Genomic DNA, 17,832 nt, shown 5'->3' with positions numbered 1-17,832 from the left:
AATGACTGAATTTAATTTTTAATGTAAGGTGTTTTTGTAAAATATCTGTCAACACTTATAAATAAGATAAGAGGGATGGATAATAATGTAAGCATCTAAAGACATGCAGCTAATGAATTGAGTAGTAATATATATTCAATTTTATGAACACTTGAATCAAATGATGTCAAAATAAATGAATTAGACAAGCTTACCTATCTCCTAAAACATGCCCCGCCAAATTTGCTACTTCTGTCAAAGCTTCCTTCCACTTCTTTATCTTGTTCATTCCTTGCTCTTTTCTTTCATTGGACTCGGACATAAATTTTTCTTCATGTTTTACAAATGCTTTTGTAAAACTTCCATTTCGCTTTCTAACATGGGACAGATTCACATGGTAGAACACGGGCACAATCATATAACCAACACTCTTCTTGTGCTCAAGGATCTTTAGAAGTTCATCAAGGCACCATGCTGAAGATGCATAGTCTTTTAAGAAGACAATTATTGAAATCCTAGACTCTTCAATTGCCTTTATCAATTCTGAGGAGATATCATCTCCTCTCACAAGTCCATCATCATCCCTAAATGTGTGTATTCCTGCATATAGCAGAGCTGTATAAAGGTGATTGGTAGAGGTTTTCCGAGTGTCTTCACCTCTGAAGCTCAAGAAAAGATGATAAGAACACCGAATTGAGGAAGGTTCTTGGGATCCCATAGCAGCCATTGAACAAAATCAAGGAGATGAATTAACAAGGTTATATGCAATCTGTACAAGCACAATAAGTAATTTGTTTAAGAATTCAATAAATAAATAAAGGAATAAACTATAGGCAAAATTGGTATTGAACTTCGTGGTGGAAATAAAGTAACAAAACGGTTTTTACACATTGATCAAAATTTGAAGGGCACAAGAGGTGGTGGGTTCGTTCTTCTTTTGGGATATTAACATTTTGACATTTATGCATTATATGAATCATTGATATATATTGTTTTGCTCGTTCCCAGTAACTTAAACTTTTGGAACAATTGGTTGTTTGACTTTGATCTTAGAAACTCCTGGGTAAATCAACCCAAGAAATGTGTAGATTTTATCAGAAAGATAAAATACAACATAGGTCATCTCAGTGAGAACGAAGAAATCAGACAGGAAACAAATAAAAATAAAAAATAATAATAATAATAAATAAATAAACATCACCCAGAAGCCAGTTTTATTCAGGCTATACTTCACTATGCGGTCTCAGCTGGATGCATACTCTCACACAACAAATTGAAACAAAAATAAATAGATGTGTAATTAACTTGTAATAATATTACACATCTTCAACATCATCATCTTCAATCTTCCCACCAATTAAACAATCAATCCTATGTGTATATGTGGGTATATATATTATTGGTTTTTCTTGACCTTAGATCTTTCAAAGCATATAAACAAAGATAAAATAGATAGGTAAAAGAATATATGATTGTTCAAAGCGTATAACATATGATTGTTCTCCTAGATACATTGGACAATTGGTTGATTCAAGATTTACTATTACATATATTAACTTTGTGGCTTCTCTTACACAACAAATTGAAATAGAAAGAAGACAGTACATACAAATAAATAAATAATAATAAATAAATGTGTAATGATATATTTGTAATAATTAACTTGTAATACTGAGCAATGGTGTTGCAAAGGTAAAAATTTACCTGTAATTCCGGAAGAAATTAAGATTCCTCCTCCCTTGATCAATTAATCAGTTGACAGACAGACTGTGAAAATGTTATGGTGATTGAAGAAAAGACGAGTGTGAGAGGGGCAGAGTGCAGTGAGACGATATAAATGAAGAAAATGGGAATGGGATCCACACAGTAAGCTTCCTTGTAATGGTCTTCACACTTTAACAAATCAATACAAATATCGAAGTTTATATTGACAACTACGGAGTACTATTTTACCCATCATACCTTGGAAATCAAAGTTTGCGTGCTGAATTTTATTTTATTATTTTTTGCCCCAGCCTTTTTCTTCTTTTCTTACCATCTTTCGTGGGAAAATGATATACCAGTATAATTAGATTTGGAGGTCCACCTATGAAGCACGGACACCGAACACGAATATGATATGACACGGATACAGCAATACAGCAATACGGCAAATTTCAAAAAAACAGGACACGAACACGGAAAGGATACGGTAATAAAATAATAATATAATTTATTATTATATAAAAGAAATTATTCTTTTCTCAAATTTTCATTTATATTCATAAATATAATCTATTTAAATTAGTTCCATCATACATCTTGTAATGACCCGGTCATTTCCTTCCTTTTTCTTTTTCCTCAGAATTTCACGGATGAATTTTTTTTCGTTGAAATTTCTTGTCTGAGTTCAGTTTCTCGTCGCTTAGTGTCATCTCGAGTGCTCGGAAATGGTTTTTGAGACTCTTTCCTTTGGATTGACAACTTCCTTTGAGGACCGAGTCATTTCCATATTTTTTATTTTTCGACACTATTCACTTTTCTTCCTTTTCCCTATTTTGTCATTTTCCCTATTTTGTCTTTTCCCCGTTTGTCACTTTGTTGGCGTAACCTCACTCCTTGTGTTCGGAGTTGGTTTTTGACTTCACGTGTCTTCATTCTAAGTGGTTTCCACGAAATATGTATCTTTACTTTTGTAAGAAAGTACTCTAGTTGCTCCCGGTGTCCATAAGGGTATGGATGCAAAGTTCTTTACAATTATTTTCTTTTCTTGGGGATTTTGTCGTAAATATATTTTGAAGATATTTTATTTCAGGGATTTTTAAAAAAATATTTTTGGAAGATATTTTCATTCTAGGGCATTAGTGCAATTAACCATTTTTAGAGGGGCCATTTTGTAATTAATGAAAGTTATTGTAAAATACTTCGTCTGGAGCCTGGATCCTCGTACGGGATTCCTTTTCACTTTTCGTCAACTCGTAAATTCTTGGAATTTCCTTCTGGTCATTTTTCTTCAATTTTAGGGTTTCTGGCCCCGGTTGCCGCCGAAATTGTTCGGGGCATATCTCTCTGCTCGGAACTTGGTGTTTCACGCAGTGTCTTCCGTTGTTCATATTTTCTCATTTTGAATCTTTTTTGTTCACAGAGTTTTGCCATTTGAGCGTGTTTGCTCAAATTCGACTTTTCCCGACTCGGCGGGGCCCGTTTGGGGCACTTTTTGAGATTTCTTTAAAAGGGGGGTGAAATATTTCATTTTTCATCTTCCCCACTCACCTTGCACGACTAGATCTCCCATGGCAGCCCAAGGGAGGCTGCCACCACCTCTCTCCTCTTTTGAACTTCATTCCTTTATTAAAAAGTTGAAGTGCCTTTACGTTTTGTATTCGTGTTGACTACGCGCACCATTACCCCTTATTAGAAACCATTTCTGACCAACTTTTGAGTTCGGAATTGAGGTCAAGTTTGGATTTTCATGGAGCTTCTTGAGGATTCATATAGATCGTGTTGTCCCCGACAAAACCTAGGAGTTTCGTCGGATTCGGAGCCGTTTCAATTCGGTGGGGATTTGGGATTTACATCTCAAATTGAGATAGGGGATGTTTTAAGGTTATATTAATGTTGTATTGATTGTTAAATGAGCATATACAACTTGTGAGCATGCCTTGTTCAAGTTATAGAATTTTATTCAATTATTTTCTTTGTTTAAGATTTTATTCTCATGATGCTAGGCAACTTGGAATTAAATTGTGGCATGCTAGAAATTTAGGCCATGGTATAGTGGTTGATATATATTAAATTGGGGTTATTTGAATAAGAATTGCAAATTTTATTTAATATTTATCTTTTGTGAAAGTTAATTCACCTAGTTGTATCAAGCATGGAATCAACTTGTAATGTGATATTAAAGTAGGTCTTGGTGAGTTCTTTAACATATATTAAATTGAGGACATTTGGATATATTTGAAAATCTAGAGAAAAATTAATTAATGAGCTTAATTAATTTTATTTTAAGTGTGTTGGTCACTTAAATTGATATTGGAGGTAATAGGTTATTAATCCCTTGAAACATAGTCCGTTTAATCACCTTGTGAGCATATTACAAATTTGATGTAGAATTAGTACTTGAGGCATCTTGAAATGGTAATTGGACTTAGCATGATATATAATATAATTGACTTACAAAGCTTGTTTAGATATATCTTGTGTGGGTGTATAACTTGTAAGAATATTACAATTATTTACCTTGGAAGCTAGTTACTAAATTGGGACTTATTTAGTACTTGTGGTTTAGTGTGGTAATGTGGTTCAATTGTTGTAAAATATTCTCGTTTTGGTGTATAAATTGCATATTGGAGGCTTGACATGTCATATGCTATCTAGACTTGAATTCTAGGACATGATTTGTGTAGATTCAACCTTATTTGTGATTGGAAGATGGCTTTATGCATTAGTGGATTTGGAATAAGTTTGGTCTAACTTATTGATTTTTATATAAGTTTTGGACTTATTGATTTTGGAAAGCTTGTAAGGACATATTTCACGTGATGGCTAGGGTTTGGCTCTAGTACGGAGACAAGAGTCTTCTAAGTCATAAGTGCGCACTAGGTAGTACCTTGTGGGTCGTAATTGCCCGGAATAACTTATGCATGTTTGCACTAGGTAGTGCCTTGTGGGTCGTACTTACCCAGAAACACTTGCTTGGTCTAGTGACCATATGTCCTAGTCTTTCTACTTTGATTTCGCATTCAATTTCAAGTTGTTAATCATGGATTACTTGTAGCTTGAGAATTAATGCTTGCTTTGGATATTTGAATCTTACTTAGTATACTTAAAACTATATACTTGTTTTATGCATTTAGATCTCATATAGTGTACTTGAACTTGTATGCTTGCTCTGTAAGTTTAGATTTTATTTAGTATGCTTGTGCCATGTATACTTGTTTTAGGCGTATCTCTTTTAGCTTAGTATACTTGTGTTCGTATACTTGATTTACGATATTTTCATATAAAATGCTTACTTGTGTAAATATGCTTAGACATTGCATGACTTGTCTTAATGTGGTTTAGTATACTTGGAAATGTATGCTTGTATGTTGTATAACGTGTTTAACATTGTTTAGTATACTTGAGCATGTACACTTGTATGCCGTTGTTCACTTTAAATTGCATGAGTAGCTTAGGATGCTCCCCGAGTCTCATTTTGATATAGACGTTAGGTGGCATGAGCCCCTTTGACATGTTTCACCTTAAGGTGATATAATTATAAAATGCAAGGTCGATGCATGCTCATCACCAACGAGTAGCTTTATGTTTCTCACCCACGTAGTGGGGACATTTTTCAGGTACCGGGATCAAGATTTGGGATCACATCATGCTTGGATGATTTGTAGACTTGAAGTTCTCATTTCATGTAAATGTTGGCTTGGAATGCCATTTATAGCTTTATATGTCAAAATGTGTAAATTTAATTTTATTTTTGTAATGTGTACATAAGTACACTCTTTACAATGTATTTGACATATATGAGATGAGGCCATAGGCCAATGACATCTAATTTGTATCATATATAACTTTTAACTTCATGAAATATTATGAAAATATTGAAATACGCCAAGTCATTGTCTCACCATGGTTGCATCGGGTATTAGAATTCCGTTTCATTCTTTCATAGGGTCTTGTAAATCATGTTTGAAGTGTGGCCAAGGGCCAAACGGTCATTTGACCCCGTTTTGTATTTTTGGATTCCGAATTTTCATTCCAAGTTCCATTTTTGCCTTTTTACCCGTTGGGGGGTTGGATTTTGTAGCGGTGGTATTTTTAAGCCGTGAACCATTGTAACGCATCCAAATAGGTAAGTTATGTTTGCGTGCATGGTTATTTCAGGGCAAACCTTCTTCTTTGGTGAAATGAGCCTCCTGTGGACTCATTTTGAAATTTTGTTGCATAATTTGATCTAGGGGCATTCTAGACCTTTCACGTCAGTTTTAATTTCTTCTTTCCACATGGTCGAATAGAAAATGTGATTTTAAGGGGGGTTTTTTCTTCATATTTTTCCAGAAAATGTCGTCTTGGTACCGGAAATCTCTCGTGAAGTTTCAGCTTCCAGTTTGCATTTTAGCAGCTTTTTGCCTTTCTTGACCAGTTTTGATCTAGGGGAATTTTGGGCATTTTACTTTGTGTTTTTTTTTTAATTTTCTCGTGAGTCACGTAGAAAACTCCATTTTAGGGGGGGTTTCTTCTTTGTGTTTTTCCAGAAAAACTCGTCTTGACCTCCGTTTCAAGCCTCAGTTCTGGTAGCTCATTTTTTTTCTCTTGTTGTCAGCATGTGCATGCCATTGAGCGCCAGCATGGGCGCCGGTGGGCTCATGCATGGGCGCCGTATGCGCCATGGCCTTCGTCGGGCCGCCGCGACATTTCAACTTCAAACCCTCGTTTCTCCCTCGTCCGGACTCCAAATCGAGTGAACTTTTTTTTGAACTTGACTAATTTTTCGCTGTCTTTGCAACAGTGTACTTGGTTGCACCTGGATCTTCCTGGATAATTACCAGTTTACCCTTTTAGCCTTAAGTGCTCGTTTTTCTTCGTCAGGCCGTTTCTCCTTCGTCTGGACTCCAAATCATGCGATTCTTGAGTTCATCCTGATTATTTTTTTGTTCTCTTTTTAGCGATGTGCCCGGTGGCACCCGAATCCACATTTTTTGAAAATGACTATTTTACCCCTGTGGGCTTATTTGTCATATTTTTTATCTTTTGCTTCCGCATCAGTTCTCATTGAGTTTCACGACCTCATGGAAGGTCACTTTGACTTCTTAGAGTCTTGTTTTCTGTTTTCGCTTCAGTATTTCAGATCCGTTATCGGATCATCCTTACGGTTCATCACAAGACACGCTAGCCTAAAAACCAGGGTCGTCACAGGTGGTATCAGAGCTCCTAGGTTCGAAAACCTTAGGACGACGGGTTTTGGGTGCATATCATGCTTGTGTTGCCATGTTCTATGTGTTTAATTGCTTCTTGGTAACTTGTTTATGTGCTTATATGGACGTATATTTAGAAGTTTACCTTAACTATCATAGCATGATACATATGCCTATTTACTTTAGTACATTGTATATACTTGTAGATCTCAACATGTTGCATGTGCTTGTCTGCCTTAACATACGGTATATGTTTGTCGGCTTTTGTACATTGTATATGCTTGTCTACTTTAGCGTATTGCATGCTCTTCTTTTAGGATATTGACATACGCTTGTCTACTTTAGCGTATTGCATGCTCTTGTTATTCTTAGTATGATAGTATGATGCATACATTGACATGCCTTATATGACCTTACTACTTGTGTGAGTATGTAGTCTATTGCAATATTACATGTCAACTGCTTACTTTTATGTCTTGTTTAGGCATTGTGGGTTGTTCCAGCTTGGTTAGTTAAGATTGATGCTAGGGCATCATCTCTTGGGGTTTCGTGGTAACCATGATGTGGTGACATCATTGGGGTCTTATTTCTAACGTCATGGGACGATGAGTTGGATTGACTCGAGTCCTTCCTTGGGGATTGGAAATTTTGTCTTCGTAGGCCTTAACGGCGAGGTTCCCGTGCCCTTTGTTCTTAGAGTGGTGGTTATATCTTGTGTGGCTTTAGGATCCTACCTTGTGTTTGAGCTAGTCTTGGGAAAGACTTGTAGACACTTTGTTTCAGGAACCTTAGTGTTCATTCTAGGAGATGATTCACTTCCTTGCTGTGAGGGATTGGACTCATCCGGGTTTTGGGATTCACTTTAGTGAGTTTGTTCTTCTGAGAGGCATTTCATCATTTCTTGCTTTGATTTTGTGGGACTGTTATTTGCATAGTCATTCTTACATATTTATATGCCTTGTCGTTTTGAGCATGCCTTAGAAACATGTTAGGGGATATGACTATTTGATGGCTATGTACTGGTATAGATGGTGTGTTTTCTATTTACTATATCTGTTTGTCATGCTAGCGTCATCGGTGATATGTAGTATGTCTCTGATGCTTAACCCCTATGTGATAGGTAGCATACTTAATTGCCCTTGTACACTATGTGTTTAGTTGTTTGGTGCATGGATTTTCATTACGTTTAGTATACTTATACCTAGTATGCTTGTACGTTGCTTATTTCATTTCGTTTTGGTTTAGTATACTTGAGCCGTATACGTGTCGACCATGGATTTAGTACTGCTTAATATACTTGTAGAGTGTATACTTGTGCATGTACATATATTGTATTTCCATTTTGATATTTCTTAGTATACTTGTGAATGTATACTTGTATAGATATATATATGTTTCATGACTAATTGCCTAATTAGTTCATTTCTTTTATTATTCCCGTACTGTACTTGGGGTTGTATAACCTTGGTTGTCGGGATTGTGTGTGTGAGCTTGATCCGATGTCTTGATTCTTAGGCGTAGCCTTGTAGTATGTCAGCTTTAACATGACGTGGAGGATTTTGGGTGCATTGTCTTATTGGGAGTCATTGTGACTAAAGCGATGATGATGTTGTGTGATTTGTAAAGTCCGATCCATTGGCTTGAAGGCATAGACTTGTCATGCTTTGGATTCGTGATTGGTGTGGTTGACAACAGTGTTTTGAGACTTGGGGTTGTCAGTTTTTTCAATATTGAGGATTTAAAGCCTTAAGCGTAGCGGTGCCTATGACATTGTTGTCAGAGTTTTGGATTGGCCAGAATGGTCCGGCCGAACATTTTGGACCATATCGCAACTCTCACAGAATGCCTGGTTTCCGTGGTGCTTTTGGTAATGATTGTTTAACATTTATGTCATTTGTATCGATAGGTTTCACGGGTGAGCTTGTTGGGGGCAGGTGATGAATTAGGGCTTTATACTATCATGCTACCATACAGGTTGTGTGTGGACGAGTGCTAGTTGCCATCGATGCTACCTTGCATTACCTAGCTAGTAATGTGAGTGTGGGCGGGCACTTGACACTGTGGATGCTACCACACCTTGGGTACGTTATGGGCGGGTTCTAGTTAGTATTCGTGCTGCCATGTTGCTTCTGGTTGTGTTCCTTGTTTATTTATGTAGTTGCCTTGATCTTTTTTAGGTGGTTTACATTGGGTTAGTATGTCAATTCGTTGGAGAGGTGTCTCACTATTCGCGGTTTCGTGTCTCTTTGTTGGGGTTGTCCTTAGGTACTTTATGATCTGTTCTTTCTTGCGACCTTGTGTACGGTCCTTCTTCGATTCTTCTGGGAATGTTCCTGATTTTGGGGACGAAATTTCTTTAAGGATGGTAAGTTGTAATGACCCAGTCATTTCCTTTCTTTTCTTTTTCCTCAGAATTTTACGGATGAATTTTTTTCGTTGAAATTTCTTCTCTGAGTTCAGTTTCTCGTCGCTTAGTGTCGTCTCGAGTGCTCGGAAATGGTTTTTGAGACTCTTTCCTTTGGATTGACAACTTCCTTTGAGGACTGAGTCATTTCCATATTTTTTTGTTTTTCGACACTATTCACTTTTCGTCATTTTCCCTGTTTTGTCATTTTCCCTATTTTGTCTTTTCCCCGTTTATCACTTTGTTAGTGTAATCTCACTCCTTGTGTTCAGAGTTGGTTTTTGACTTCACGTGTCTTCATTCTAAGTGGTTTCCACGAAATACGTATCTTTACTTTTGCAAGAAAGTACTCCGGTTGTTCCCGGTGTCCATAGGGGCATGGATGCAAAGTTCTTTGGAATTATTTTCTTTTCTTGGGGTGTTTTTCGTAAATATATTTTGAAGCAATTTTATTTCAGGGGTTTTTAAGAAAATATTTTTGGAAGATATTTTCATTCTGGGGTATTAGTGCAAATTAACCCTTTTTGGAGGGGCCATTTTGCAATTAATGAAAGTTATTGTAAAATACTTTGTCTGGAGCCTGGATCCTCGTACAGGATTCATTTTCACTTTTTGTCGACTCATAAATTCGTGGAATTTCCTTCTGGTCGTTTTTCTTCAGTTTTAGGGTTTTTGGCCCCGGTTGCCGCCGAACTTGTTCGGGGCATATCTCTCTATTCGGAACTTGGTTTTTGACGTCGTTTCTTTTGTTGTTCATATTTTATAATTTTGAATCTTTTTTGTTCACGGAGTTTTGCATTTGAGCGCGTTTACTCAAATTCCACTTTTCCAGACCCGGCAGGGCTCGTTCGGGGCACTTTCTGAGATTTCATTAAAAAGGGGGGTGAAATATTTCATTTTTCATCTTCCCCACTCACCTTGCAAGACCAGAGCTCCCATGGCAGCCCAAGGGTGGCTGCCACCACCTCTCTCCTCTTTTGAACTTCATTCCTTTGTTAAAAGGTTGAAGTTCCTTTTCGTTTTGTGTTCGTGTTGACTACGTGCACCATTACCCCTTATTAGAAACCATTTTTGACCAAATTTTGAGTTCGGGATTGAGGTCAAGTTTGGAATTTCATGGAGCTTCTTGGGGATTCATATAGATCGTGTTGTCCCTGACGAAACCTAGGAGTTTCGTTGGATTCGGAGCCGTTTCAATTTGGTGGGGATTTGGGATTTTCATCTTAAATTGAGGTAGGGGATGTTTTAGGGTTATATTAATGTTGTATTGATTGTTATATGAGCATATACAACTTGTGAGCATGCCTTGTTCAAGTTATAGAATTTAATTTAATTATTTTCTTTGTTTAAGATTTAATTCTCATGATGCTAGGCAACTTAGAATTAAATTGTGACATGCTAGAAATTTAGGCCTTGGTATGGTGGTTGATATATATTAAATTGGGGTAATTTGAATAAGAATTGCAAATTTTATTTAATATTTATCTTTTGTGAAAGTTTAATTCTCCTAGTTGTATCAAGCATGGAATCAACTTGTAATATGATATTAAAGTAGGCCTTGGTGAGATCTTTAACATATATTAAATTGAGGACATTTGGATATGTTTGAAAATCTAGAGAAAAATTAATTAATGAGCTTAATTAATTTTATCTTAAGTGTGTTGGTCAGTTAAATTGATATCGGAGGTAATAGGTTATTAATCCCTTGAAACGAAGTCCGTTTAATTACCTTGTGAGCATATTACAAATTTGATGTAGAATTAGTACTTGAGGCATCTTGAAATAGTAATTGGACTTAGCATGATATAGAAAATCATTGACTTGCATAGCTTGTTTAGATATATCTTGTCTGGGTGTATGGCTTGTTAGAATATTACAATTGTTTACCTTGGAAGCTAGTTACTAAATTGGGACTTATTTAGTACTTGTGGCTTAGTGTGGTAATGTGATTCAATTGTTGCAAAATATTCTTATTTTGGTGTATAAATTGCATATTGGAGGCTTGATATGTCATATGCTATCTAGACTTGAATTCGAGGACATGGTTTATGTCGATTCAACCTTATTTGTGCATGGAAGATGGCTTTATGCATTAGTGGATTTGGTATAAGTTTGGTCTAACTTATTGATTTTTGTATAAGTTTTGGACTTATTGATTTTGGAAAGCTTGTAAGGACATATTTCACGTAATGGCTAGGGTTTGGCTCTAGTACGGAGACAAGAGTCTTCTAAGTCATAAGTGCGCATTAGGTAGTACCTTGTGGGTCGTAATTGCATGGAATAACTTATGCATGTGCACACTAGGTAGTGCCTTGTGGGTCGTAATTACCCAAAAACACTTACTTCGTCTAGTGACCACATGTCCTAGTCTTTCTACTTTGATTTGGCATTCAATTTCAAGTTATTAATCATGCATTACTTGTAGCTTAAGAATTAATGCTTGCTAGGGATATTTGAATCTTACTTAGTATACTTGTTTTGTGCATTTAGATCTCATATAGTGTACTTGAACTTGTATGCTTGCTCTATGAGTTTAGATTTCATTTAGTATGCTTGTGCCATGTATACTTGTTTTAGGCGTATCTCTTTTAGCTTAGTATACTTGTGTTTGTATACTTGATTTACGAAATTTTCATATAAAATGCATACTTGTGTAAATATGCTTAGACATTGCATGACTTGTCTTAATGTAGTTTAGTATACTTGGAAATGTATGCTTGTATGTTGTATAACGTGTTTAACATTATTTAGTATACTTGAGCATGTATACTTGTATGCCGTTGTTCACTTTAAATTGCATGAGTAGCTTAGGTTGCTCCCTGAGTCTCATTTTGATATAGATGTTAGGTGGCATGAGCCCCTTTGACATGCTTCACCTTAAGGTGATATAATCGTAAAATGCTAGGTCGATGCATGCTCATCTCCTACGAGTAGCTTTATGTTACTCACCCACGTAGTGGGGACATTTTTCAGGTACCGGGATCAAGATTTGGGATTCACATCATGCTTGGATGATTTGTACACTTGAAGTGCCATTTATAGCTTTATATGTCAAAATGTGTAAATTTGATTCTACTTTTGTAATGTGTACATAAGTACATTCTTTACAATGTATTTTACATATATGAGATGAGGCCATAGGCCAATGACAACTAATTTGTATCATATGTAACTTTTAACTTCATGAAATATTATGAAAATATTGAAAAATGCCAAGTCATTGTCTCACCATGGTTCCATCGGGTGTTGGAATTCCGTTTTCATTCTTTTATAGGGTCTTATAAATCATGTTTGAAGTGTGGCCAAGGGCCAAACGGTCATTTGACCCCGTTTTGTATTTTTGGATTCCGAATTTTCATTCCAAGTTCTATTTTTGCCTTTTTGCCCGTTGGGGGGTCGGATTTTGTAGCGGTGGTATTTTTAAGCCGTGGACCATTGTAACACGTCCAAATAGGTAAGTTACGTTTGCGTGCATGGTCGTTTCCGAACAAACCTTCTTCTTTGGTGAAATGAGCCTCCTATGGACTCATTTCGAAATTTTGTTGCATAATCTGATCTAGGGGCATTCTAGACCTTTCACATCAGTTTTAATTTCTTCTTTCGACATGGTCGAATTGAAAATGTGATTTTAGGGGGGGTTTCTTCTTCGTGTTTTTCTAGAAAATGTGATTTTAGGGGGTTTTCTTCTTCGTATTTTTTTAGAAAATGTCATCTTGGTACCGAAAATCCCTCGTTAAGTTTCAGCTTCCAGTTTGCATTCTAGCAGCTTTTTGCCTCTCTTGACCAGTTCTGATCTAGGGGCATTTTGGACATTTTATAGTGAGTTTTTTTTTTAATTCTCTCGTTTGTCACGTAGAAAACTCGATTTTAGGGGGGGTTTCTTCTTCGTGTTTTTCCAGAAAAACTTGTCTTGACCTCCATTTCAAGCCTCAGTTCTGGTAGCTCATTTTTTTTCTCTTGCTGTCAGCATGTGCATGCCATCGGGCGCCGGCATGGGCGCCGGTGGGCTCGTGCATGGGCGCCGTGTGCGCCATGGCCTTCGTCGGGCCGCCGCGACATCTCAACTTCAAACCCTCGTTTCTCCCTCGTCCGGACTCCAAATCGAGTGAACTTTTTTTTGAACTTGACTAATTTTTCGCTGTCTTTGTAGCGGTGTACTCGGTTGCACCTGAATCTTCCTGAATAATTACCAATTTACACTTTTAGCCTTAAGTGCTCGTTTTTCTTCGTCAGGCCGTTTCTCCTTCATCCGGACTCCGAATCATGCGATTCTTGAGTTCATCCTGATTATTTTTTTGTTGTCTTTCCAGCGATGTGCTCGGTGGCACCCAAATCCACATTTTTTGAAAATAACTATTTTACCCCTGGGGGCTTATTTGTCATATTTTTTATCTTTTGCTTCCGCATCAGTTCTCATTGAGTTTCACGACCTCATGGAAGGTCACTTTGACTTCTTAGAGTCTTGTTTTCTGTTTTCGCTTCAGCATTTCGGATCCATTATCGGATCATCCTTACGATTCATCACAGGACACGCTGGCCTAAAAACCAGGGTTGTCACACATCTCATATTTCTTTATTTATTTTTTATTTTTGAAAGATTAATCAATTATATATAATAATGTAGATAATTACGTGGGCTTTAGCTAGGCTAAAAATGCATGCAACTAAACAAGCTTTTGTAGTCAATAGGCCCAAAAAGAAATGATCAAAAAACGTATGGCCATAGTAGGCCCAAATAGACGGCCCGTAGGGCAAACTTCTAGGTCATTCTGCCGCTTTGAAGAGAGAGAAAGTGTTGTGCCGCATGAAGGGAGAGAGAGAGAGAGTTGTGTTCGTTCTGCTATCTCTTCACCAGTTCACCTTCTTTTTCAATCGCCTATTCTTTTCTCCCTTTTTTTCCCAAGTCAATTGTTATAGGAGCGGCATGAGCCTCAGCTGTCATTAAGTTTGGGACATCCGAAGTGAAAGAGTTGGCTGGTAGTGATCGTTGAGCATATCTTTCGTAGATCCGCTCGTGCTATCATCTTCTTCTTTCTCTTTCATTTTTTTTTTAAGCTTGATCGGCGATCGGCGTTCTTCTTCTTTCCCTTTCATTTTTGTTTTTTTGAAGCATGATGGGCGATTGGTGTGTCCATGAGATGTCGTTGGCCATGTCTGATCCAAAAATATATATATATAAAATAATGGGATACATTTTTCACGTGTCCAGAGCTCCGACATGCATGTCCGTGTCGGACACGTGTTTAACACTGGTATGGTACTACACATTAGAGTGTCGGTGCTTCATAGAGGTCAACTAAATTTGGTCCGGTTTGATAATTGTTTTTTATTATTATTTACTCCATCAATTAAGCTTAAATATAAAAAGTATTTATATGTAATTTTTGTTTATCCATAAATAAATATATATTGTTTGATAACGCAAATAGAAAAACATGTTTATTAACCTTAAACTATTTTTAAAAAATTTAACGTTAGTTTTAAACAAATAATAAAAGTATTTATGAAGTGTCTAATTATCCTCTAACAATGTTGTTCATAACCTTAGCAAATGCGGTGCTTATAAAAAAAACTATTGATCTTAAGTGAATTATGACCCTCTTAGTTATCTAAAGCCATTGAGAAAGATATTTGTTTTGCTTCTTAACTCTCTTTTCTTCATGTAACCAAAAAAAAAAAAAATTGTAAACATAAACACATAATCATAAACGTCGTTTTGACATTTATAAAATTGGCTAAGTAAATTTACATAATCGATAAATATAAACAATATTAACAAACATGTTTTGCTTCAAAATTTGTTTATATAAATAATAAATTGTAAACATAAATAGTTACCAAACGGGCCTTTGTTTTTCAAAAGCTCACAAATCAATTCATATTTAAATAAAAAAAGATAAAAAATAGTGTAGAGGCTGCACCATGAACCCTTAATAGGTCCAATAAAAAATGCACATATGTTTACAAAATAAAAAATAATAACAAATCAAGATAATAATTTTATTTTTGGAATAAATTTGCATCATTTTTTTTATTTCTTTATTGATCACTTTCTTGATTTTAATTACAGTTATAAACCTTTGCTTTTTCACATAGTATCACATACGCCACCATCCTCTCGAATACCTCTTGGCCTCAATTAGAAGGGAATTTTGCTCCCACTCCGTAGAAAGCACCTAGCACTACAAATAGGGATCATGTGCACACAGAAGAGCAAATCCTTTGCTCACACTTCGCCCAGTAGCCACTCGCATTGCAGATAAGGACTCAGTGGGAAAGATGAAATAAACCTATGTGAGTAACCAAGGATTGTTGTTACAAGAACCCTACTTATCTATAACAATTACACAGGAACTACACTGGTGACTTAGGAAATAGAAAGGCAACTCATTTTCTTTGCTAGAAGATAGCAATTCTGTGTCCACAGTGCCTCAAGGAAACAATCACTATTGTCTGAAGGGCATTGACTGGCATTGAAACTATTTAAGCAAACCTTCATATTGCCAAAAGATAAGTCTATGATGTTAGTCCAACAATTTATGCATGCATTTGCTGTCACAAGGAAAGGAAGACCAAGGATCACTAGAATGTGCCTCCTTGGTTCTGGAACTGGCTCGGTATCTAGCACAATAAAGTCCACCGGGAAGTAGAATTTATCTAATTTGATGATCACATCTTTGATGATCCCACGAGGCTGTTTGGTTGACCTATTCGCTAATTGGAGAATAAGTGAGGTAGACTTCAATTCTCCTAAGCCAAGTTGCAAATAAACCGAATAAAGAAGAAGGTTTATACTTACACCCAAATCTAGAAGGGCTCGCTCCACTTGATGATTCCCTATTGTGCAAGAAATTGTTGGAGCACCTGGATTTTTGAATTTTAGAGCAGTGCAGTGCTGGATTATAGAACTGACTTGCTCAATTAGTAGCACCTTCTTAGGAACATAGCTATTTGAAAGCCTCTTCTGAGTACATATATCGTTAAGAAATTTGGTGTAAGCTGGAATTTGCAGAATTGTATCAAGCAATGGGAGATTAATCTTCACCTACTTGAATATCTCCATTATGTCTTGAAGTTTACCCAATTGCTTTGCTATCTTTGATGTTTCTTGTAGTTTCTGAAGGAATGGCACAACTGCATGCCTTTGCTCAGGAGATGGCTTAGTAGTTGGAGGTGCTTTTTGTGCTTCTTCATTACGCTCCTTCTTTTCTTCAAGTCTTTTCTTCCAATTTTCATCCTTTTTTGTTTTCTCTTCTTCCACCTTGTTTTCAACTCTCTTACCACTTCTTAAAGTAGTAATTGCTTGCACTTGTGCATGGTGAACCTCTTAGCCAGTAATGTCATCAATTACTGCACTCCTCTTGGGTTAGCCACTGGTTGACTAGGAAGCTTGCCATCCACTCTTCTATTCAAGGCTTGAGCTAGTTGGCTAACTTGGCAAGGGATTAAGAATGAGAGTGCACAAGTTAATTAGTTGTCTCTAATTGCTTAGCTATCATTACCTCGAGCATTAATAAGAATTGTTGAGGCTGACCGAAGGCATTCATAGGAGTGAACCCTGAAGGATTTGAAGTCTGAACTTGAGATTGAAAATTGCCTTGTACCTGAGGTACCTGAGGTGGAGGAGCTGATGTTCCTATGGCTGGACTTCTCTATGAGAAGTTAGGATGGTTTCTCCAAGCCAGATTGTAAGTGTTTGAAAACATATTACCTCCGGGCCTTACATAGGCAGCATTAACTTGCTCTTATGGAATTTCTGAATACTGAGCTACACTTAGACAAATGGATACATCCATCATCAGTGGTGCAGGTGATGAGTGTTAAAAGATGCACATTTTGGCCCTTAATCTTATGGTTGTTGGCACCTAAATCTATCTTTATTCATATTTTTAGTTTTAATTTGTTTTATTGTCAATTTCAGGTTAATAAGGCTTAAACGGGCTAAATCTAGTACATTAAAGTCTTTTTGGAGTCAACCAAACTGCAGTGAAGAAAGAAAACACCAAAAAGCCAAAAGCAGAATCATGATCGATCGTGAAGGAATGATCACAATCATTAAGGATCGATCATGAAAGTAGGATCGATCATGGAAAAAGTATGATCGATTATGGCAAAAATAAGATCGATCGTGGTAAAAATAAGATCTATCATATATCATGGCAATTTTCTATAAAGTCGGATCTAAAGCTCTTTTCGATCCAACTCTGGTTGTGCATGAAATGTAAGATCCTTGGGTCGAGTTCTGACCATCTTAAAGCCAAAAACCAAGTATATATGGAGGATTAAGCCTCATTCAGATGAGGATGTGGATTGGAGTTGATGAGAGGCCAAGCTTTGAAGACTTTCTCTCTCTAAAAATCCTCTCTCAACCATTAAAGATCTTGGGCTATGCTTAGAGATGGAAACTGCAGCATCGATGTTCATCTTCGTCATCTCTATAGCTAGCGATTTCTTTTCTTAGGGCTTGGATTAAGCTTTAAGCCAAGTATTGTATTATTTGTCTTTAAATTTGGGGATTATTTGTGTAGATTTTTAACCTTGCGAATTATACTTGGT

General features: G+C 36.6%; 1 protein-coding gene across 1 annotated transcript; it reads right to left on the bottom strand.

Moving 5' to 3' along the window:
• Window positions 1-190: 190 nt before the first annotated feature.
• LOC132301594 (disease resistance protein RPV1-like) lies at window positions 191-706 on the bottom strand. The gene has a single exon (XM_059798836.1). It carries the CDS (start codon window positions 704-706, stop codon window positions 191-193), a length of 516 nt encoding a protein of 171 aa, XP_059654819.1.
• Between the last annotated feature and the right edge of the window lie 17,126 nt (window positions 707-17,832).

The sequence above is a fragment of the Cornus florida genome, unplaced genomic scaffold, assembly GCF_030987335.1.
Source record: "Cornus florida cultivar Cherokee Brave unplaced genomic scaffold, ASM3098733v1 CherokeeBrave_3.0.0_Hap2_Chr03, whole genome shotgun sequence".
Classification (NCBI taxonomy): domain Eukaryota; kingdom Viridiplantae; phylum Streptophyta; class Magnoliopsida; order Cornales; family Cornaceae; genus Cornus; species Cornus florida.
The sequence above is the reverse complement of the archived record's forward strand: the minus strand, read 5'-3'. Positions and strand labels throughout refer to the sequence as shown.

Bases quoted from the DNA above. Each gene is read 5' to 3' on its own strand.
- LOC132301594 (XM_059798836.1), bottom strand. From the start codon at position 706: ATGGCTGCTATGGGATCCCAAGAACCTTCCTCAATTCGGTGTTCTTAT.